Source organism: Oratosquilla oratoria, chromosome 12 (assembly GCF_046742065.1).
Source record: "Oratosquilla oratoria isolate Oo_2021 chromosome 12, ASM4674206v1, whole genome shotgun sequence".
NCBI lineage: Eukaryota > Metazoa > Arthropoda > Malacostraca > Stomatopoda > Squillidae > Oratosquilla > Oratosquilla oratoria.
In genome coordinates this window covers 20,671,358-20,696,570 of record NC_134788.1, presented here as the reverse complement: position 1 = coordinate 20,696,570, position 25,213 = coordinate 20,671,358, and the positions used below count along the sequence as shown (strand labels likewise).

Below are 25,213 nucleotides of genomic sequence, written 5' to 3'. Positions count from 1 at the left end.
TTTCCATATGTAACATTGCTCACATTTATATCCTTCTTAGTCAGGACCATAACCCCACCACCTTGTTTCACTTCTCAGTTTCTAATACAATAACTAAATGCACCATGTCCTACACTGTTGGGTGGTAATGGACCTTTCAATTTTGTCTCCACAATTCCCATTAGGTCAGGTTTCTTTTCCATCAGGTATTCATGCAGTTCATTCAAACCTGTTATTAATCCATCTATATTTGTGAAGGACACTTTTAATTTTCTGTTACCTCCATCCTGCTTTCTGTTTCCCTTCTGTTTTTCTCTGCTATGAACCATTTCCTCACTTTCATGTCCACTCCTCTCCAATAGAATTTCTCTTTGTCTCTGTTCTATTCTCATTTTCTTTCCCAACTCTGATTCTTTTTGTTTTCTCTTCCTCTCATTCCTCTTTATTCATCTCTCTTTATATCCATACCTGTTTGTACTGATCACTTTCTGCTAGTTTTCCTGTTTTTGATAAGACATTCTCTGCTGTTGTTTGTGACCTGAATTTAACCTTAATTGATCTGGTCTTGGCTATACTGTATTTCCCATTTCTTTTTATCTGCTAAGTCTCTTACTATATTCTCCTTCTCTCTCATCACTTTAATAACCATGTCCTTAGTGTGTTCCTTCATCTGTTGTTTCACTATATCCCTAGATTTAATTTTGCTGTTTTCCTGAACCTTTTTCCAACCACTTATCTCTTTTTCTATGGACTCTTTATTCTCTTTATCATTACTCTTTAATTCCTCATTCTCATCCTTTACTTCTTTTAACTGTCTCTTTAATTCTTCTATTTCTTTATTTAGGTTTTGGTTCTCCTTTAGTTCTTCCAATTATCAACTCTTTGTGTAATTAGTGCAAGTTGACTAAACCTAACCTCTCATGATTCATTAATTTTTGTTAGTTTTTCCTCTAGACTTGCTAATTGGGGGAGGTTGTCATCTCCTCCCTTATTAAATCCATAGAAATAACTGTCTCCATCTTCCATTGCACTGCTCTTATCTATTAGATATATCTAATTTTTACATTTTCTCTAATTTCTTTGACTTTACCTCTGTCATCTGCACATCTTTTGTGGACATTCCTTCTGACGTCCAGGGCCTGTTCATCCCCTTCCTCATTTTCTTCAATTTTCCTCAGTAATCCTTCCCCTTCTTTTTCTTCACCTTCCCACTACACCACAAGCTTTCCCCTTCCCTACTAATACAACACAGGTACTCCATCATTGATATTAACGAAAAAAAAAAAGAAATTCTTCCGGAGTTCCAATCTTCGTTGTCACTTTGACTATTGTGTGTGTGTGTGTGTATTTACCGAATTGGATTTAACGGGATGAGAGCTATACTCCTCGTGACCAGTTTTTATATCTCTCCGCATCCAGTTTATTCTTAAAATCATGTATAGTTTTGGCACTCACCGTTTCTTCATTCAGTTTGTTCCAGACATCAATCAATCTATGTGGGAAGCTATTCTTTTTTCAGGTCTCTTCTGTAACTGTCCTTCTTTAGCTTCTTTTTGTGTCCTCTTGTTTCTCTTCTGTCCCATTTTAATAAGATGTCTCTATTAAGACATGTAGATTGTCTGACTGTCACACGTGCACATAATGCAAACTTACATAAACAACAGTTGCGTTTCTAAAACTATAATCATAATCAAATGCACTTTAACTGTCAACTGGACCCTATACAATAGTATAGAGGTAAATGTTATCATACTTTAGTAAGTGTTTATTCATTTAGCCTGTACCCTGGTGCTTCATTGGGACTGTATTCCTCAAGTTATTTTTCACTGTCACCATCACTGTCAAATCCAGAACTTTTTTTTCTGTCATCATTACTTTCAATCAATCTTATCATACTTTAGTAAGTGTTTATTCATTTAGCCTGTACCCTGGTGCTTCATTGGGACTGTATTCCTCAAGTTATTTTTCACTGTCACCATCACTGTCAAATCCAGAACTTTTTTTTCTGTCATCATTACTTTCAAACAATCTTATCATTTGTTCATTTGAACAAATGATAAGATTGATTGAAAGTGCTAACCTAATGTAATTAATTTTAAAGCTTATATGATTATATAGCTGGACAATATAATCAAATCATCCTTTATATAGTTGTCATAGATAAAAAAAATTCTTTAATTTTTTTTTATCCTTTAAAGGCTACCTTGCATAAAAGCATAAGTGTTTTTTGTATTTAAACCAGGTACCAAATCTTAAACTGCAAATTCTGGTGCTTATTCTATTGAATGAATTTAGGTGTCTCATCATAAAATAATCCTCAAAAGTACGCATTCTTATATTTTCTTGTCAAACAAGGCAATATACAAAGATCCCCTACTTAAAAAAATAAACATCCCCCCTGAGATTTTAGGGGTAATGGGGTGGGGGCACTGGTTTGGGAAAGAAAACTGATTCAGAGTGTTCAGAGTGATACATCTTCATTTTCTCAGTTGTCAATTATGGGGATGTCCTCTCGGACACATTTGTTGAAAAAAAATAAAATAAAATAAAAATAAAATAATAATAATAATAATAATTTTGTGCTGCACAAGTTGGGGGGGAGCATTCATATTTCCTGACAGGAGTCCTGGATTCCTGTGCACATATGGAACATTCAAATCATAATACTGAATTGTCAACTCACCCCATCGCCAACTTGGACTATCTACTCGACCAAGATGGCTCACCACGGTTAGGTTACAGTAGACGAATTTGTCATACTTTTCTTCGACTTTCGCATCTATTAAAACAAAAGTTGGTGTATCAGCAGCCGATGGGCCAATTTGGCGATGTCCCAAGTTGGCGATAAAACGAGCTGGTTAGCAAGCTATCAGACAACCCAAGATTCGTATTAGAACATAATGAAAGTATAACTGTAAAGATTTATCGTTCAGCAAATCTTCAGACCTCTAAACAAGGTTTCTCTTTCCCAGCTAACATACGAAGATACTAACGTAGAGAAAGATAGGCTAATTTCGCTTCAGAACAATTCTCACGTTTGAGCACCAAAACAACGTATACTGACCCAAAAAATTGTTCTAATAGCAAAAATAGAAAGTACTTATGCATATACAAATGCTAAGCTTAAATCATTAAGAGATAGAATTCAACATTTACAAGTAGGCTACAACTTTCAAACTTTATCACCAGAAAATTCGTGCCAAGTCACCTTACTGATTGTTCCAAATTTTACCTACTGTGTTTACAAATATCAGCTTCCGATAAACAAATGAGCTACTAGAAGCGGAACTTGGAAAGATCATCAAAAGAATATCGACCAAAACTAAAAGAATGAAGGACACTGCAAGAGACCATAGCGCCTACGCTTAGCAGTTCCGTGGCTATTACCACCTGTCATCCCCGTTCCTTAAAACAACTGATAGTTTCAGTGATCACTACATGGTTTCTAAGTCTATTCCATTCGTTGACCACCTTATTGGGCTTATTGGTAAACTAGTTCTTGCCTATTGCCTTCATAAATCTAAATTTGTCCAAGTAAAATCCAATACTGCGAGTCTTGCCCTATTGTCTTAATAGCATTACCTTATTTATTTCACCCTTGTTAAAGCCTTTGATCCACTTGAACACCTCTATTAGATCACCCAACACTTTGCGTCTTTCCAGAGTGTAAGTTAAGATGCCTAACCCTCTCCTCGTAAGGTAAATTTCTGAGCTCATGTATCATTTTGGTCATTCTCCTCTGTACTGATTCTAGTGAATTTATATCCATTCTATAAGACGGAGACCAAAACTGCACCGCTTAGACAACGATGGGTTTAACTATCGCCAGATAGAGTTTGATAATCACCTCTGCACTTCTATTCGTAACCATCCTAGCAATGAAACCTAATGGTCTGTGATTTAAGATACCTGGCGCTAATGCAATGTTTCCTAGATTTTAAGTCAAGACTCACTAGAACTCTCAAGTCTCTCTTGTACTCAGATTTCTCTTAAATGTGTTATCTAAGCTATATATATTTTCAGGGTTGTGTAACCCTACGTTTAACTCGCTGCACTTTGATATATTCAAGTTCATTTGCCATTCCACCGACCATGTGAACAATTTAAGATCTCTCTGTAAAATATCGGTGTCATCTCCTTACCTAATTAGACGTCCTATTTCAGTGTCGTCCACAAACTTACTAGTCATTTATATACAAAATGAACAATAAGGGACCCAAAACCAAGCCCTGGGGAACTCCAATAGAAACACCTCCCCATTTAGGTTACACAGTTTATGGTGACCCGCTGGTTTCTGTCACTCATCCAAGCTCTAATTCATTCATACACTTTTCCTCCTATGCCATGGGGGGAGCTCTGACTTTATTTAGTAGTCTCTTGTGGGGCACATTGCCGAACGCTTTCCTAAAGTAGTCATGGTAAATAACATCTTAACTATCATTGTTATCTGATGCTCTGTATACTTTTGTGTAAAAAGATTAGTCACACATGACTTACCCTTGGAGAACCCATGCTGTGAGTAATGAATCATATTGTCTCTCGATATGATCACTGATTCTATCCGCTATTACTGATTCAAGCATTTTCCCTATAACTGATGTCCAAAGGATTGGCCTGTAGTTGCATATACTCGATTTATCTCCCTTTTTGAAAACAGGAACAACAATTGCCCGCCCCCCAAATAATAGACATAAAACCAGTATCTACCGACTTATTAAATATTTCCATTAACTGGTCGCATATTTCAAATTTACACCCTTTAAGCTGTAAGAGGCTGGTAGAAAAGAGGGTAGAAGATGGGTTGTTGTATTTTGTAGGTAGGTTTGCAAATAACAGCCCGAGCGAGGTGTCTGAGTCCACTTTTCCGCTCTGTGTAGGTAATATTGTTTGTAGATAACAGCCCGAGCGACTTGCCTGCCTGAGTCTGCTTTGTGTAGATATTAAAATCTCTAGGTTCGGGATATCGGATATGTATTTACATGTTGCTGATATGACATTCCTTTGTTACCCAAGTGAGAATTATGCAGAGACTCGAGATTATTCTAAGTAAACAATATTGCCATAAAGGCTTGAAACAAAGAATCTGATTAGTGAAAGGGTGGAGGAGAAAATTCAATTGGTTCACGAATGTAAGATCATGCCCTATGGGATCTTAAATATTAAGATCACTGAACTTAGGAAATCACTACATCAACGCAAAGCTGACGTAGGACCTTGTGTACATACTCTCGGGGGTTTCCTTGGAAGAACTTCGGAGAGTGCGCTATGTGTGTGAATTAACAGAAGAAAGATATTGATGAATCTTGGAGTTTGGTTCTCCCAGACAAGATAACAACTGGAGGAAGTGATTTGCCATATCAATGAGTGAGGGTTACAGTGACGACGCCAGTGGCGGCGGCAATGAGATGAGGGAAAGAACGCATGCTAATAAATCATGTCCGAAGAGAAGCACTCAATGCACGCACCTAAAGAATTTTGTGCGACGATACGTGCTTACACATATGAAGAGAATTGGTGCACCCAGCGCCTGCATAGAAAACGCAAGCAACTGCTCATGAACTCCAAGCAACATTAGGGGAACGTAGTGCAGGCAAATCCCCATACTGGTACAAAGACGAACTAGTGAAGGTGAGGGACGACAACAAGGACAAGGATGATGTGTTGCTGAGGTGCGCGCCGTACGTGTTGACAGACGACTGTAAGTTCAAGAAAAGAGTCGATTCAAATCGACATTATTAACAGAGAAGGTAGAAATTCGCATGTATTATAGCCTGCTCGTAATTATAAATAATTAGGATGGTCATAGATGTTCTACGTCATGAGGTTATTACCTCGAGTATCATTGTAGGAACCCACCCTTCTGTTTGTAACACAACAGAGTAGGGCATAGAACACTGGATTGTAGAAGAATGACAAATTTTCGTATTCAAACACAAACAAGAGGAAATCCCCCAGACACAAACTAAAATAACACTACACAGCTATTCCCAGAGTGACAAACAGACATTATTGTGTACTGGACTGTAACGAAAAAGAGAACAACACAAGAGAAAATGTTCAATTTATTATAACAATTGGAAGGACTTCTGTAGGTCTCATTATTGCAGGTAAAGTCTCCAATAGACTTCTTCAAATATTTATCAATACAGGATCTGCAGTAATTATTATAACCAGTAAAGTTTTAAACCAGTTGAAACTAGGAGCGATAATCTTGGCACCAATCCATTACTGATCACTAGGAGTAACAGAAAGTCAGTTAAGACCATTAGGTAAGACTGAATAAAATGTTCTTTTGTACAAAAATGAGCAAAGAGGGCATGGTCATATGTTTGGTTGAGTTAGGGATCTTAGTGAAATTACAGTTAATCCCAATCCTATTTTTAAACAAACCAGATTTAGAGCCAGTATCTGTGATAAAAGAACCTGATGAGATGGATGGAGAAGATAATGCTAGAATATCACAAGAGAAATAAAAAGACACACATAGTGAACACAACCGAGATGTTAAAAAAAAATCCAGAAATTAATCAGAATTCATCATCTCCAAATGAAGCTTTGCTGAGGAAGCTGGCTTAATAAAGTCAACAGTTTTGCATTTCAGAGCAATTAACAGTGTAGAAGGGGAGTTGAAATGAGTCACTGTAGACTCCAAAATTTAAACGATCCCATAATCAATTAGGATAAAAGGTTTGAAATTGGACTCAGGAACTTATCAAACAAACAAGAACAAGGTAGAAATATTAGTGGTTAGTACCTTGAATAAAGACATAGCCTTAAGAAAAGGTACACAAATAGCATGTTTTCAAGTCCATCAAGGACCCATTAATATTTTAAAAGAGAGTTCTGAAGAGGTGGAATCACCAATTTCATGAATCTGTTCAATTCAGGAAGAAACATTTGAGGGAGAAAAAAATAAGAGTCAACTAGGGCCTACTTCTTGTCCCGAGTTAGAATCAAGTTTAATTGCATTTATTGCATTACTATGCACAATAATGCAATTGTTTTCCTGGTGGATGCCTTGAGAAAAACAACTGTTTTAAAACATTAGGTTAAATTAAAAACAGGGACTCAACTTACTTATGTACCTGACTACAGACTACCCCATTCCAACCTAACCATTGTTGATAAACTGATCACAGAAATGCCATCGCGAGATGTACTTCATAGGTTGGGAACTGGTATTTTAGCACTATACACCCACTCCTCGTTTAACGACCTACTCGGTTAACGACAACTCGGAGTAACGACGGGCTTGATGACAGACCAATATTCGTTTAACGTAAATCTCCCGAAGTTACGACGTCGTGTACGATAGTGAAGTTGGCTGAGGCAAATTTGTATGATGTTATAAATGAACTTGTACGGTGGATATTAGCTGTGAGGTAAAGTGTTCTGAAGCTTAGGTCTACATTACCATCCTGCAAGCTGGAAAAACTACCTGGGGTACAATATATACCGGTAGTGGTAAATTTTTAGTTTCGACCAAGGGCGCAATATAGCAATAGAAAATTAATTATTAATTTTGTCAATTATAATGTATCAACGTAATATGCAATTTTGTGAGCGGAAAAAAAAGGTGCTAAAACAAATTTCGTAAGTAACGAAGTCATGTCGGACGAATGGTACACCATGTTTGTTATGATAGATGCCGATGTCGAGGAAATGAAAGGATGATAAATTCGCCTAACCTAAACTAAACTAACCTAACCTGTGTTTGATAAATCATTACCTGCAAATTAAATGTCATCCGGCTCGTCCTCGTTGTCGTCGTCGTGAGAGACGTTGGCAGACGACAAGATGGCGTCCCGATCCTATGCTACCGACTTCGTTCATTAGCATATTTTCTTGTAGCATGGTATTTTTTTACTTTCATTTCCGCCCACAAAATTGCATATTACGTTGATACATTTTAATTTACAAAATTAATAATTAATTTTCTATTGCTATATTGCGCCTATGGTTGAAACTAAAAAAATACCCCGGTATTCAATATGGAACGTCAGCATACGCGGATTTGGTCGTATACGGTAATTTCGGGAACATAACCACCATAAATAAACAGTAAATAAAGCTTTAATGTACTATATAAAAGAGGGAAATACACGAAAATAAAGATACATGTATTGCTGGACATTGTACATACAGTACATGTACGTATATGTATACACTTTCGCTTAACGACCAATTCGGTTAACGACGGCGCGCTGGTCCCAATTGTCGTCGTTAAACGAGGAGTGGTTGTAGATATCAAATCAGCCATTTGGCAGATCGAGTTGCATCAAGATTCTTGGGAATATACAGCATTATCTACAACAAAGGGAGGGGCACAATGCATTTAAACTAATTCCATTTGGTTTATGTAACAGTCCAAACTTATACAAGATTAATGAATACAGTACTAGATGGGTTGTTAGGAAACGCAGCCAGTGTATTTCTGGATAATATTTTAATAGTTTCTCAAACAGCAACTAAGCACTTTTAGAAACTATTTTTTTTTTTTTTTTTTGTATTCTGCGGACTAGTCGAAGCAGGATTGAAAGTGAAAATTGAAAAATCTTTTGCAAGACATTGTCATTTATTTGGGGCATAAGATAGACATAGACTTAGTACAGTGAACTCAAAGGTAGAAGTAAATAACTACCCAGTACTAATCAATGTAGAGAAAGTTTGAAGTTTCTTGGGATTGACAGGGTATTATAGGAAGTTTATTAAGGGTTATGCAGAAATAGATAATCAATTAAATTCTTTGTTAAGGAAAGATTCAAAGTTCATTTGTGGACCTGAACAACAACAAGATTTTGACAAGTTGAAAGATAAACTCACTAGTTCTCCAGTTCTCATTTTTCCTAATTACTATAGACTTCATTCTTTGTACTGATGCATTAGACATAGGGTTAGGAGGCATAATGATGCAAGAGATGGAAAATTGCAACTTATAGCTTTTATATCAAGACTTTGTAATATTGCAGAGAGAAACTATTGCATTACAGGGAAACATTAGCAGTCATATATTTACTGGATTATTTTAGATATGATACTAGGATATCCAGAGTGTGAGCTGATCACACAGCTGTTCAAAACTTATTCAAACAGAAGAATCTTACAGGCAAATTTGCCAGGCGATTTACTATACTTCAATGTTATGAGGTCAAGTTTGAATACATTCCAGGTAGGAAGAACGTTGCAGCAGATGCACTATCTAGGAATTTGCCAACCGATGACAGGGTTAATCAATTTTATCTGCAGTATTAATGAACTAGTAACATTAGATGAGGAATTGATAATAAGGGAACAAAGAAGAGATCAGACATGGGAAAAGTGACACAGTACTTGATGAACCTGGGAGGTATTCCTCCAAAACTACTTGAGGAGATGAGAGGGGGAGGGGGAAGGGTGGTGGATGGGAGTGGAATGGGTAGGAGTAGACTTGGCTGCCTCCCTTATAAGGGGGATAAAGCTCTTGGCAATATATATATATATATATATATATATATATATATATATATATATATATATATAGACAGTCCTCTACTTACATTCATTCGTTTTACGTTTTTTTTTCGATTTTACGTTTGAACTGACTGAAAAAAGTGAATTTTTTGTTGTTGTTGAGCGCGGTCTCCGTAGTTCAAACGATACTTGCGCATGACGCTGCGTCCATTGTTTACATTGCACAAACGACAAACTGAACATGCCTCGCCTCCTCCACCATCTCAATTTACGTTGCTTGAATTTAATTTATTTGAAATTAATGTTATTATTTTACAATGTTATGTGTATAATTAATGATTTAGGGATGTTTTATAAGATACGGTAATAGAATTTACGGATGTATAGTACAGTAACAACTTACGTTCATTTTCAACTTACGTTCCGCCGTTCGGAACGTAACTAAAATGCAAGTTGAGGAGCGTCTGTATATATATATATATATTTATATATATATGCTAATAAGAACACTAACGAAGCAGAGCACTTTCGTATATTACATCATCAGTACTTTTTGCACTGAAGATGTAATATACGAAAGCGCTCTGCTTTGTTGGTTTCTTTCTCCAAGTGGTCTACTTTGCATATATGTATTTCTAAAGCAGGCATGAAAAGGTTTAGGCAAGAATAAAGTGCAATAGGAAATACAACAGGATGGTAAAGAGGGGGGGCATCTCTCGTTATGTATTCACAATAAGTGATCTAAGCTAGTCGAGTATTAATCTACAATGAACTTCTCTACCTGTGCCTTTCAGAAGATCTGTCAATATGCCATCTTCCCCAAGGTTTTTTCTTTCTCATTTCTGACTATTTAGTCCAAATGCTACCTCTTCCTTTGTAACTTCAGGGACACTATTCATATCATCAGGTGAATTTACTGAATCATAATTTTAAATATTAAAGATCTTGATACACACACACACACACACACATATATATATATATATATACACTCTTTTTTTATCATTCTGTCTCTCCATTTCTATCTTTCAAAGAAATTGTTTGCTGCCTCTGAAGCTAACCTGTGCTTGGCCCCTTTAGTACTTTTACTTCTCTGAATAGCTTCCTCTACATGATCCATGTTTCTCTTTCTTTTCTCTAATCTATGTCTTTTGTTGATAATATTGTACAATTTTCTATTCAGTCGCTCTTGCATATTAAATATATGCATAGTCCATTTTGCCAATCTTTAAATTTCTATACTGCTGTAATTAGTCTGATAGTGCTAATAAATCAGATGGAATTAAGGTAGGCCAGCATTCTGTGGTGTGAACGTGAGTGTATGTGACGCGGACGGGTACGGGCGGTTGGCACCCCTGATGGGGGGGGGTCATCAAAGGGCGCGAGTGTTGGTACCCACAGGGGGGGGGGAGTGCCCGCGCATCGGTGTGGGTCGACAGTGCCGAGCAAGGACTGTGCGTGTGTGGAGGTATGAATCTGAATGCAAGGGAGGGGCTAGTATTAGAAGTTAGGAGATAGGGAAGTTAGCTTAGGGACCGTGGCCGCGTGATCGAGTGTTCCAAGGAGGAGTAAGGACCGACCCAGAAGCAGCCGAAGGAAGAGGATCACCAACAACCAAGCAAGTACCACACATTCACACAATTTGAGTTTTCAAGCACTAAAATATCATTTCTTGTCTTTTCAGTCTTAAAAAAATCTTTTATTAAATATATAACAAATTAATTTTTCAAGTTTGAACAGTGCTATATTGCTATAATACAATCTGGTAATGCTGAACAAACCAAAGAAAACCCTAAGATTACTTTTGTGTATTGTAAAAAAATATATATATAAATTATATATCAAATAGTATTCATAATCAATAAGATATGAAGTAATATGTGGAAACATAATGCAGTTATAATGTACTAAGTATTTTATTGAAAAGGACATACAATTGATAAAGTATCAGTTAAACCATGAACAAGAAAAGTATACTAATTGATGTCAGTTTACCATCAATACATTTGGATTTCATACAAGTTGAAAATCATTTAACATTTTTCTACACTTCCTATTTAATGTCTAAAACATACTATCTATATTCATGATACAAGTCATTTATTTATTTTGTAACTTTTTATTTTCTTTTATAAATACTATATCGTTGGAGTAAATCCTGCTAGTTCTAAACAAATACAAAAAGTTCTCAGTTTGTGACATGAATGTGTGGAATTTAGGGTTCTGGCATTGAATTTAGTTTCTGTCATTTACGTGTGTTCCCCTCACAATACTACATATACAATTCTTCCCTCATCTGCCCCCTCAAACAATAATCACACTACACCAAATCTTGGGCAATCTTCACACCCACAGTTATAAAAAGTGAACTAACAAAACTATAAATAGCACAAAAATTAAAAATACATGAAACAGGATGCCAACATGAGCAGCCAAATTAAAACATATACACCTTGACTAACTTGACCAATACGTAAGATATAACTTAATGTTTGACAGTGATTTCATATTGATCACATGGATAGAAGTGCTGGTAAGCCACTGACCACAATACTAATAATTATGTTTAGGATACTCTTACATGAGAATGATGAAGAGACAAAGTCACACTGAGGCTTCCCTACTAATTATGGTTTTAATGAAAGAGTAGGGTTACCTAAGAAAGCTCCCTCTCTTACATTGAATATAAAATGTCTTTCAAGTATGGGTCATAACATGGTTCTTGAGACAAATCTTTCATGAGAATATGAATCACACTAGTAAGGCTTCTCTCCTGTATGAACCATCACATGGATTTGGAGAGAATATTTTTCTGAAAAAAGCTGTATCAATCACCACTTGTGTGGATCATCACATGCCTTTTAAGACTACCCTTTTGTGAAAAAGCTGCACTGCAGTTACCACACTGAAAAGGCTTCTCTCCTGTGTGGGTCATCACATGAACCTTAAGATGACTGTTTCATACAAAAGCTGCATCACACTGATATATAACACTTGAAAGGCTTCTTTCCTATGTGGGTCATCAGATGAGCTTTAAGATTTCTGTTTTGTACAAAAGCTGCATCACATAGGCCACACTGGAAAGGCTTCTATTCTGTGTGAGCCATCACATGGCTTTTGAGAGTAGCTTTTCGTGAGAAAGCTGCATCACATAGTTCACACTGGAAAGGCTTCTGACCTGTGTGAGTCGTCACATGGTTTTTGAGAACATCCTTTCGTGAGAAAGCTGCATCACATAGTTCACATTGGAAAGGTTTTTCACCTGTGTGGGTCATCACATGCATTTTCAGAGAGCTCTTTTGTGTGAAAGCTGCATCACATAGGCCACACTGGAAAGGCTTCTCTCCTGTGTGGGTCATCACATGGCTTTTGAGAGCACCCTTTTGTGTGAAAGCTGCATCACATAGGCCACACTGGAAAGGCTTCTCTCCTGTGTGGGTCATTACATGTTTTCTGAGACCACTCTTTAGTGGGAAAGATGCATCACATAGCTCACATTGGTAAGGCTTCTTTCCTCTGTGGGTCATCAGATGCCTTTTGAAACTAAGCTTTTGTGAGAAAGCTTTACTACATATTTCACATTGAAAAGGCTTCTCTCCTGTGTGGATCATTACATGGTTTTTGAGACGTGTCTTTTCTGTGAAAGCTGCATCACATAGGTCACATTGGAAAGGCTTCTCTCCTGTGTGGGTCATCATGTGTTTTTTGAGATTACTCTTTTGTGTGAAAGCTGCATCACATATGCCACACTGAAAAGGCTTCTCTCCTGTGTGGGTCATCACATGGCTTTTGAGAGTACCCTTTTCTATGAAAGCTGCATCACATAGGCCACACTGGAAAGGCTTCTCTCCTGTGTGGGTCATCACATGTCTTTTGAGAGCACCCTTTTGTGTGAAAGCTGCATCACATAGGCCACACTGGAAAGGCTTCTCTCCTGTGTGGGTCATCACATGCCTTTTGAGAGTACCCTTTTCTTTGAAAGCTGCATCACACAGGTCACAATGGAAAGGCGTCTCTCCCGGGTGGATCTTGGCATGCTTTTTGAGATTACCCTTTTCTGTGAAACCTGCAAAACATATGCTACACTGGAAAGGCTTCTTTCCTGTGTGGGTCATCATAAGGCTTTTGAGGCTACACTTTTGTGAGAAAGCTTTACCACATATTTCACATTGAAAAGGCTTCTCTCCTGTGTGGGTCGGTCATCACATGCTTTTTGATAGTACCCTTCCTTTTCTGAGAAAGCTGCATCGCATAGGTCACTCACCCTGGAAAGGCTTATCTCCTGTGTGGGTCATCTCATGCCTTTTGAGTTTTCCCTTTTGTGAAAAACCTGCATTACGGTAATGAGTTACACTGGAAAGGATTTTCTATTGTGTCACTCATCACATGCATTAGAACCTGCTCTTTGGTGAGAAACCTGCAATGCAAAAATCAGAATGTAAAACCTTTTTCCTGGTTTGGTTTTTCCAAGTGTATTTTGAGATGACATTTTGGTGAGAAACTTGCATCACAAAAGTCATGCTCAAAAAGGTTTTTCTTCTGTACTGGACATCATATCTAATGTAACATTGGTACTGTGTTGAGGTCCTTATAATATATACATTTGACATAATCTATCTACTCAGAGCTTCATGGGTATACAAGTCCTGCCCAAAAGAAAAGGAAAAAAAAAAAAAACTTATTACCTTATAACAGGGGAACTGATGTTCATTACCCAAACAGGATAGAGGTACAGATTTGTAATATTACCCTTAATGATGTTCCACTACGGAAGGGCTCCAGCAAAGATTGCAAGACCAGATTAGGTAAAAAAAAAAACCCTCTAGATCAGATGTGGCAAAGTATTTAAATTCTGTTCTAATAAAAAAAAAATACTCCTATTTAAGACTATCTACATTGGCTCATAAGAACTTAGTCTTCTGAACTCCCTAATGATTTTATACATATATGGGATACCAACATAATAAAGGAAAAGCTGGCAATGAAAATTAGACACAAAGGAAATACCAATTGTCTAGTTATATCATAGAACATGGTTACAATCCAACAATGTCTGTCTGCTGCCAATCAACTTGAACACTCAAATGAAGGTTTTAGATAGAATGATTTTAATCATGGCATAGTACAAAAGAAAGTCTGGAAGGATGACTTATTCAAGATGTTTTTATATAAAGAGAGATCTCAGGGATAGTTTAGAGACTTGGTGACATCCTCCCAGGGCTGGCTTCACCTCGTCATGGAGGTGGTGAGGGGGTCAAATGTTTTGAAAATGGTCAACTATACTCTCCATCTTATGTACAAGTTCCCATTATTGGCGCCTCAAGAAACAAAGGTATCCCATGAATAAAACCATGAAAAACTGCTAGTAGTATAAGTTCAACAAGAAGGTTTACAACATTTCCTTCCCTTTTATCATGGTCTCAGGTTATTGTGTTGTACATTTCTAGAAGATCAGTCAAGCAGAAGCACACAAGTTGGATCGAAGCTCTCATTCATTCATTCATTCATTCATTAGGTAGATGCATTCTAAATTATTCTTTAGTGGAATTATAATTTTGCTGCTATTTTCTTCAAGTTTTCTTACGTGCCCCCCATTGAGTTTTTCTATGACTGCCTCTGTGGTCTAATGCATGATCAATAGGGAAATTGGGAAAGAGTGACAGCATTTGGGATCCTCCACTCTAAATTTTTCTTCTTCTAATAAATGTCAAGGCATAGAAGGATCTGGAATGAGGACTCCAACCAAATCACTAGTAACTGGGTCATTAACTGTGTGTGGATGTGGTAGAGAGTAAAAGTGGTTATTGGTTGTATGTTTGTGAAAAGATGAATGTGTTAGTACTAAGCTGAAGGAGAAGAGTAGGAGTCACTTTGGGAGTGGGGTAGGTATGGTATCAGAAGTGATAAGAAAGTGAGGGAGAGAAGTAGCACTGCTGATAAGTGATGAGATAGATAAACTGAAAAGAAGAATTAAACACTTACTCAAGTCCAGCTTATAATCTGTACAACTGGCTTTCATATTAATTAGCAGGTACTAATATTTTTTTCATATAATTAAATTTCTTTCTGTGATGTTAATTGAATGCAGTTTGATCAAATCTAGTAAGGGAATAAATGTTAATCTCCATCAAGGTTTGTACAAATTAGATAGTTATATTTGCCATGAAATTTCAAAATGATTTAAATTGTAATATACCAGTTATGAGCAATTGGCCCATACTTGTTGGTTACCAAGACGGTATCAAATGTCACGTGTACTTCTTCCACTACCTCTCCGAATTCCCTCTTTTCTTTCCATGTCTCATTCAGCCATACATTTTGTACCTTGTGTCTTCATTCTATAATTCCTCCTTTGTACCAGCACTCAAGATGTAGTAGTTATACGAAAGTGCTCTGCTTCCTTAGTTTACTTTTCCTAGTGGTTGACACTTATGCATTTGTGAACATACGTTCCTAGTGTTTTTCTTGCATATATATATATTATATATATATGTAGATCAACAGAAGCAAGCATATGCCCTGGGGGATTGTCATGAGAAATGGGTATCTGTAAGTGTGTGTGTGTGTGTATCTATATATATATATATATATATATATATATATATATATATATATATATACACACACAGTGATACCTTGAAGTACGAAAATAATTTGTTCCATGACCGCCGTCGTATGTCAAAAGAAAAAAAAAAAGAAAAAAAAAAAAAGAAAAAAAAAAAATTGTACCTCAAAACAATTATTCCTATTTAAATTCATGGAAATAGAATTGATCCGTTCCAGCGATACGAAATTACCCCAAAACTAACTTAGATTACACAAAACAAGCACAATCTATAGATAAATACATATGTAATAATGCATACAATGATAAAATAATAAATAATAATGACAAAATGTTATTTATCATATCATAGCACGAAGACAGGTGATAGCGGCAAATGGAGGTGTTTGAGAAGAATTGTCTGAGAAGTATGGTAGGGTTTACAAGGTTGGACAAAGTGAGAAACAAGGAGGTATGGAGGAGAGTGGGAGTGGAAAATGAGTTTGGAAATAGGGTTTATGTAAGAGTATTGAGATGGTTTGGACACATGAAAAGAATGAGTGAAGAAAGATAAGTAAAAGAAATGTGGTAGGTACAGGTGGATAGAGTTAACATGAAGGGGCAACCAAGGATGAGATGGATGGAATGGGTAAAAGGGGCACTGAGCAAGAGGAGGATATCTGTTGAGGAAGGAAGGGAGAAGGCAGATGACAGGGGTGAGTGGAGAATGGTTGTGTATGGATGATGCTGTGATGCATGGAAGAGGGTGGGTGTGGGATGAGGAGGGTTAGGGAATGGTTATGTGTGAATGTATTTTGATGCAGCCCAAAGGGATTTCACCCCGTCTTCAATGATTCTGCATGATAGGATGGAGGGGGCATCAATGATTAAATAAAGTGGCCTTGCTGTGGCTGTGCTGTGTCTTGCTGCATTGCTTTTGACCCAGGGCAATGGGTGAGAGTCAGAGATGCCCCATCATCTACAGTAGGAGTTAAAATAATACGGGTGGAGGGAGGGATATTAAGTGGAAGTGGAATTATGTCTTTTGACTTTGGCTACCTCCCTTGTCAGAAGGAAAAAGTCCTTGGTATATGTATGTATATTCTTATAACCTTCAAATACGTTTTTTGAAATAGATAACACAATCTATCATTTTCTAATCTTCAACAGTACTCTATTGCTATAATACAATATGGTAATACTGAACGGTCCAAAGACCTAAGACTATGTTGTATGTATTGCAAAACATGTTTGTAAAATGTAATATTCAAAATAGTATTTTCAGTGAGCAGAGTGGCCTGGGATGGCCATTACTCCCCCCCCAAATTTTTTTTGATGTGGTGAAGTTATATTTGTATATTTTGATTATGGTTCAATTTCAGAACATACATATACCAAAGTTTTTTTTCCCCCTTACAAGGGAGGTAGCCAAAAAGAAAAAGGCATAAAAACCACCCCCACCAATTCCATCCCTATCACACTATACTCCCCTCCACCCTCTTATCTTGGCACCTCTTGGATGATGGGTTATCCATGCATCTTGTCCACCTCCTTGGGTCAGAAGCAGTGTCACAAGACACAGCACATCTACAGCAAGGCCGCTTCATTAAATCGGCGACCTCTCCATCCCCTCAGGCAGAAAAGGAGAGGACGGGCAGAAATCACTTCAGGCTGCGTCAAATTTCTCTCACACATACTCCCTCATCCCCCACCCATTCCACCTCATGGATCACATCATCCATATATAACCATTCTCCATTCACCCCTGTCTTCTATCCTCTCCCATCATTCATCAACAGACATTCCACTTTTCCCCAAAACCCCTTTTACCTCATCCATCCATATCATCCTAGGTCGGCCCCTTATGCTCACTCCTTCCACACCTCTTTTACTAGTCTTTCTTCAATCATTCTTTACATGTGTCCAAACCATCCCAATACTCTTTCATCCACCCGATCTCCCAACTCCCTTTTGACCACTGTTCTCCTCACCTCATTTCTCACTCTATCCAGCCTAGTAACCCCTATCATACTTCTCAGACACCTCACTTCAAACACATTCAAACTCCTTCTCTCTTCCTCTCTTGTGTTCCATGTTTCTGCTCCATACAGTGCAGTCAGTACAATTATTCCTTCATACAATCTCCTCTTACCATCCATTCCCAAATATCTATTTCTCATTACACTTTTTAATCCACCAAGGCATTTACTCACCTCTCTCAATCTACATTCTACCTCCATTCCTCCCTTTCCTGCCATATTTGCACCCAAGTATCTGAAACTATCCACTTCCTCCATTCTCTCCTAATATTCACTTCCAGTCTGCTGCCACTTTCACCCCTTGTACATCTCATCACCTTACTTTTACCCACATTTATCTTCAACTTCTTTCACACACTTTCCCAAACTATGTCGCTAACTTCCTCAATCCCTCCTCTGATCCTGCTACAAGCGCCATGTTGTCCACAAACAACAGCTGGCTTATCTCCCACTTTTCTCCATTTTCTTTAACCATCTCCAATCCCTGACCCACCATCCTTGCATTTACCTCTTGCACCACCCCATCCATGTATAAATTGAACAGCCAGGGTGACATAATACATCCCTGACAAAGTCCCACCTTTACCTCAAACCACTCACTATCTCCATTTCTAATCCTGACACATGCTCTACTACTCTTGTAAAAACTCTTGACAGCTCCTAAAAGCTTTCCTCCTATCCCGTATATCTGCAATACCTCCCACAGTGCCCTCCTGTCTACCCTGTCATAAGCCTTTTCCAAATCCATAAAAGCCCTCAAAAATATCCTTACCTTTTCCTATAGCTTTCTCACATATCCGTCTTACCACAAAAATGTGATTAATGCAACCTGAATCTGTCCTAAACCCCCACTGTTCCTCACCAATTACTCCCTCTGCTCCTCTCCTAATCCTCTCAGTCAAGACCCTCCCATAATCCTTCCCAACTACACTTAACAAGCTAATCCCTCTGAAACTACTACACTCACACTTGTCCCCTTTTCCCTTGTAAAGTGGAACTATACAGGCACTCCTCCAGTCCTCTGGCACTCTACCCTCTCTTAAACAAACATTAAATAACCTCACCAGCCAGTCCATCACTGTACCTCCTTTTTTCAGACATTCTGCATGGCATCCATCCAGACCAGGTGCCTTACCTGCTCTCATCATCTTAACAACTGCCTTCACTTCATCTTTCCTTATTTCTCCTCCATTTTCCTCACTCATCATGGTTATTTTCTTAGCACTTCCCACTGCAACTACCTTTCCCTCCCTATCCTCTTTCATATTCAGCAACTCCATGAAATACTCTGCCCATCTTCCTCTTACTTTCTCTTCCATTAACATCTCTCCATCTGCACCTTTTACCTTTTCTTCTCTTCTTGATTCACCTCCTCTTCCTCACTTGATTTCTTTCCATAACATTTTTATTACTTTCAAAATTTTCTGTCATACTCTTGCCCCATTACACATCTGCTCTCCTCTTTGCCTCCTTCATCTTATGCTTCACTTCTCTTTCCTTTTCTTTGTATCTCTCATATTTTGTAGCCAATCTGTGAATGCTCGTTTCTTCTCTTCTACAACCTTCTTTGCTTCCTCATCCCACCATTCACTACCCTTCCTTCTATTTCCTCCTGTCCTCCTTGTTCCACACACCATCTTTGCACACCTTTTGACTCCCTCCTTGAACCATCCCCATTCCTCCTCCTCTCCTAGTTCTACTCCATCCTTCACTCCCTTCCACTCTCTCTTAGCAATTTCAGGTCAGTACAAACCAATTCACCATTATTCAACTTATATTTACTATTGTGCAATATAAGTTGTTGCAATTGACTACATACAAAAGTGGTACTAATGATTGTATTGCATTTCATTGTCAATGTCCAGCCTTTTTATTTTTGGGGACAATATCCAATTAAAGAAATATTATACGGGTAGTAAAAGAGAGGTTGTACCAATATATTTGTTTCCATTTACAACATCCAGCAATACTATTTTTCGGGACAATATTGTATTAGAGACCGCATTGTACAGATGGTAAAGGGGAGATTTAAGGAAGGAAGGCAACATAAAGGACAGATAGAAGTTGAAAGCAATTTGCATTCTTGAGTAGTCTCTGACCATGAAAGAATACTGACTGAATGGTCTAAGGTTGTCACTTAACTGTATAACACTCTGACCACACAAGACTTATTCAGTTCAATACCCTGTACAATAATATAAATAAGAATTGACATCTTCATTCTGAGTTCATTTCTATGAAATATTAGTTTTCTTACAGAGTAAGTTTACTGGTCATTTTCAGATTCTCAAACTGTAACAACTGGCAAACTATATTTTCAGCCATCAGTATTAAATATACCAGAAGCAAGTGCATGGCATACCTTATAATAATCAATATTTCTATTTATTGTAGTTAGTGGTTTGGGTCATTCCTATTTTGCTTTGCTTGACATGATTTGAATTATATTTAGCATCCTTGTTCTATTTAGGCCTTGATTATCTATTTGTATATCATTGTTACAATCTTACTTATGCATTTATTCTATTACAATTGTTTTTTCACAATAGCAAACTACAAATTCTACTTCACAGTTACCTTGCTGTCACTTGGTAGTTGGGTAAACTTCCAACAAATAGTATTGAAAGGTACTGATAGGAATTAATAATGTTAACATGCATCTCATATCCAAAGGACTTATTGTTTGAGGACAATGTCCCTGCTGGAACCAAGATACACATTCAGCATATGGGCAGCATTGGTTGGAGTAACGAGAACTAAAATATATAAAGAAGACCAAAAGAGGATGAAAAGTTTTGCTCTCTGTCATGGCCCCATGAAGTGGCCATGCAGCATCCCTACTTATAGAACATCAAGAGCAAGGTGGTGACATAAATGCAAGCCTTGATGATACGAGGAAAGAGTTACTCTGAGCCATGACATTAAAAATGAGATGTTAGGTGCAGCAGCCCCCCCCCATAAAAAATACACTTTTTTTTTAAACTTGTACTGATGTTACTATTAACTTGGGATATTTATTGGGTTCAATATACTCTGAATGATAGAAGCTATCTAATGATACAGATATGAATTGCATCTGTGACACTGACAAACAACTTTATATTTACAAAATTTTCTTTGATAAAATTGGGCCAGTAACAAAAATTGTACGCATCTACAGACAAGAGAATCTTATGCTTTCTCTCCTCCCAGCACTGGCAACACTTTTGCAAGAGTTTTTAGGTTAGGTGCAGTTGTGTTATTCTCCATTACAACCCCCACCTAACAAACACTAAAAATTTTAAATTGCTATGGCTGTTACTACTAATTAGAGATCTTTTTTATGGGGTTCAAAATACTCAGAATGATAGGAGCTATCCAATGATATAAATAAGACTTGCAGCTGTGAAGCTGGCATTCTTTCCTTATGCCCATTCAGTGTGGACATTAGTATAGACAGCTCAGCTTTCAACACCACTACCTGCTGCATGCAGTTCAGCATGAGGCAGAGTGGACCTGGCTTAAGTCTCTCAGGCTCTGTAGTTGACAATGAATAAATCAACAATATTGGAATTGGACTACAATGTTCTGTTTCAGTGCTTGGTAGACTAGCCCTGTGCTTGAGAGGGCAGGATTAACCACTTCCATATGGTGACACCTACTACGTAGGCATCATGAGGAGGAGCAAGTGGGTACGCAATGATGCCGACATCGGCGTCTTGATTATATTTATTGTAGTTGTACCTACGTAACCTCCATTCTCTCTAAACTGGCTTCATCATATTTTCTATGGTTATCAATATTCACGGGTGAAAGAGAACGAACGATTGAGCACTGACTCTATTTTTTATAATGCGATTATTATGACGCAACATCACACGTCGGGCAGCTAATGCTGCCAGACGTGCGATGTGCCCCGGAGTGAAGAGGTTAAATGTGGTAGGATCAATCATCAGTAGGCCCAGATTCACATACAAAGTATTTGCTGCATAGTCTTTCTTCACATGTTCAATGATAAAATCCTCCCTTCCACATCTTCAAAACCATCACTGGCATTTTCAATGTCCAAATGTGGTTTGAAAAAATGGATCTAAGTATGCAGTCTATCCTAATAATGGGAGTCACTAAAACATAATCCATAACAGCAGTGTTTAGCAGATGGCATTTTGAAATGAAGAATTAGGTCGGATCCCATTAAAATAGCAAATATATGTGGATACTTCTCACAGGAAAATGAATAGTGTAGCAAGGTGTATAGGTTAATTTGTCCACAAGGGATTTTCCCACACAATAACATGTGACACCATTACAAATTTTGTTTCTATTTTAGGGAACTGTGCTTCTTTCACTTTCAAATTTAATAATTTGGGTTTGCTTTTTCCAAAAGCATATCAGGTAATAATTTTTTCTTATTCACAACTTGTTTATAATCTACAATAAATTAAGCTAACCCAATCTAATTCATTTTAAGCTTATATGACCATATAGCTGCACAATATTATTAAATTACCCTCTAAATATGTCATAAATTAAAAATTTCCTTAACATTTAATTTCTTTATCCTTTAAAAGCTACCTTGTGTATCATTAACAGAGCATACATGCTTTTTGTGTTTATACCAGGTTCCAAATTTTAAATTCCAAACTCTGGTACTTATTCTATTGAATGAATTTAGGCATCTCATCATAAGATAATTTTCAAAAGCATACTTTTTTATATTTTCTTGTCAAACAAGGCAATATACAAAGATCCCCCCCCCACCACCACTTAAAAAGAATTCAAATCCCTCTGAGATTTTAGGGGGAGTGGGAGGGGGGGCACTGCACTGGTTAAGGAAAGAAAACTGAATTAGAATTGTCCGGAGTGATACATCTTCATTTTCTCAGTTGTCAATAATGGGGATCTCCTCTATAACATACTTGTTGCAAAGAATTAATCTTATGCTGCACAAGTTGGGGGAAGCATTCCTATTTCCTGACAGGACCTCCTGGATTCCTGTGCACATAAGGAACATTCAAATCATAATACTGAATTGTCAATTCACCCCATCGCCAACTTGGCCTATCTACTCGACCAAGTCGGCCCACCACGGTTAGGTTAGAGTAGACGAACTTATCGTACTTTAATTTCTTCAACTTTTGCATCTATTAAAACAAAAGTTGGCATCTTAGCAGCCAATGGGACAATTTGGCAATATCCCGAGTTGGGGGTCATACTAATTAACACCCGGCAGCGACCGGCAACGCTCGTTGGTGACCAGCAACGTCTGGTAGCGACTGGCAATTTCCCATGGTGCCTGGGCATTGTGTAAGCATATATATATATTTTTTTTTCAGTTCCAATGGTTCATATCATATGAATGATTCGTCTACTAGTGAATTCACAAGAAAAAAAAAAAAAAAGCTGAATTTGGCAGGAGAAACAAAGCACAAAGCAGAAAATCCTTTGCTGAATTCAGCGCCCGGACCGTGGCGGTGCTGCTGCCAACTTTGTTCATGTCTGGTCATTGGCCTAACCTAACCTAACATTCCAACTGCCGATTTAGCCATTCCACATTTTTGAACGACTGAACATAAACAAAGATGGCAGCACCACCACAGTCCGGGCTCTAAATTCAGCAAAGGATTTTCCACTTTGTGCATCATTTCTCCTGCTAAATTCATTTTTTTTTTTTTTTTTTTGTGAATTCACTAGTAGACGAATCATTCATATGATATGAACCATTGGAACTGAAAAAACAGGCTTACACAATGCCCGGGCACCATAGGCAATCGCCGGTCGCTACCGGGCGTTATTTAGTAGGACCGCATGTTGGCGATAAACTGAACTGGTCAGCAAGCTATCAGACAACCCAATATTCATATTATAGCTTAATGAAAGTATAACTGTAAAGATTTATAGTTCAGCAAATCTTCTGAGCACTAAACCAAAGTTTCTCTTTCCCATCTAGCATAAAAAGATACTACACACGTAGAGAAAAAAAAAAACCTAATTTCGCTTCAGAGAAATTGTAAACGACACTTGTCCCAGTTATTTGTCTGATACTTTTACACTTGTTACAAATGCTCATACCTTGAGAACTCGTTCTAGTCGGTCATCCATTATTGTACCTTGGTTTAATAGTTTGTTAGGGAAAAGTTCGTTCAAATACACTGGTGCCATTGCTTGGAACTCTTTACCAATCAGCATACAATCAATTGGTTTTAAAAGTAGTTTTAAAAAATCAGTCAAGTGTTATCTTTTAGACACTGTTTTTTCTGAGAAAAATAGTCAATATGTTTAATTTACACCTTTTATACTAGTTATTTTTCCAAGTCATTTATTTTTTTCTAGTCTGTACAGTCATATTTTTCATGTTAGTCAATTATTTTTTTCTTTTCTAATCAAGCTAGCTTTTTTATGACAATCTTTTACTAGTTAATATGTTATTTTTTATGAGGACCACAGTGGAAATAAGTCTTTTGACTTTCTGTGCCATCCTCGGATGTATAATTATACTTACTATGTATAATACGAGTTTTACTGTATTGTATTTTATTGTATGTATGATTGAATCCGAATAAAAATCAACAATTGTGTAAGCACCAAAACAACGTATACTGCGCCAAAATTATTCTAATACCAAAAATAGAAAGTCTTTATGCATGTACAAATACTAAACTTAAAAAATCAAGAGATAGAATTCAGTATTCACAAGCACAACTTTCAAACTTCCTCACCAATATACTCGTGCCAAGAAACCTTACTGATCATTCCAAACTTCACATACGGTGTTTACAAATATCAGCTTCCGACAAACAAATGAGCTACTAGAAGCGGAACTTAGAAAGATGATCATCAAAAGAATATCGACAAAAACTATAAGAAGGAAGGACAGTCCAAGATACCATAATGCCTACGCTTGGCAGTTCCATGTTCATCACCACCTGTCATCCCCATTCATAAAGTTGTTTAACAGTTTCTTAAAACAACCGATTGTTTTAGTGATCACTACATGGTTACTAAGCCTATTCCATTCGTTGACCACCCTGTTGGGCCTATTGGTAAACTAGTTCTTGCCTATTGCCTTCATAAATCTAAATTCGTCCAGTTAAAATCCATTACTGCGAGTCCTGCCCTACTGTCTTAATGTCATTACCTTATTTACGTCACCCTCGTTAATGCCTTTGATCCTCTTGAACACCTCTATTAGATCACCCAACACTTTGCGTCTTTCCAGAGA

The 25,213-nt window shown here is 37.4% G+C and overlaps 1 protein-coding gene across 1 annotated transcript; it reads right to left on the bottom strand.

The window, feature by feature from the left end:
* Positions 1–11,334: 11,334 nt before the first annotated feature.
* LOC143031058 (uncharacterized) lies at positions 11,335–24,778 on the bottom strand. Its single transcript, XM_076194435.1, has 2 exons — positions 24,711–24,778; positions 11,335–13,846 (listed from the first exon to the last, which is right to left on the bottom strand). The coding sequence occupies exon 2, from the start codon at positions 13,545–13,547 to the stop codon at positions 12,519–12,521; it is 1,029 nt and encodes a 342-aa protein (XP_076050550.1). The 5' UTR covers positions 13,548–13,846; positions 24,711–24,778; the 3' UTR covers positions 11,335–12,518.
* Positions 24,779–25,213: the final 435 nt, after the last annotated feature.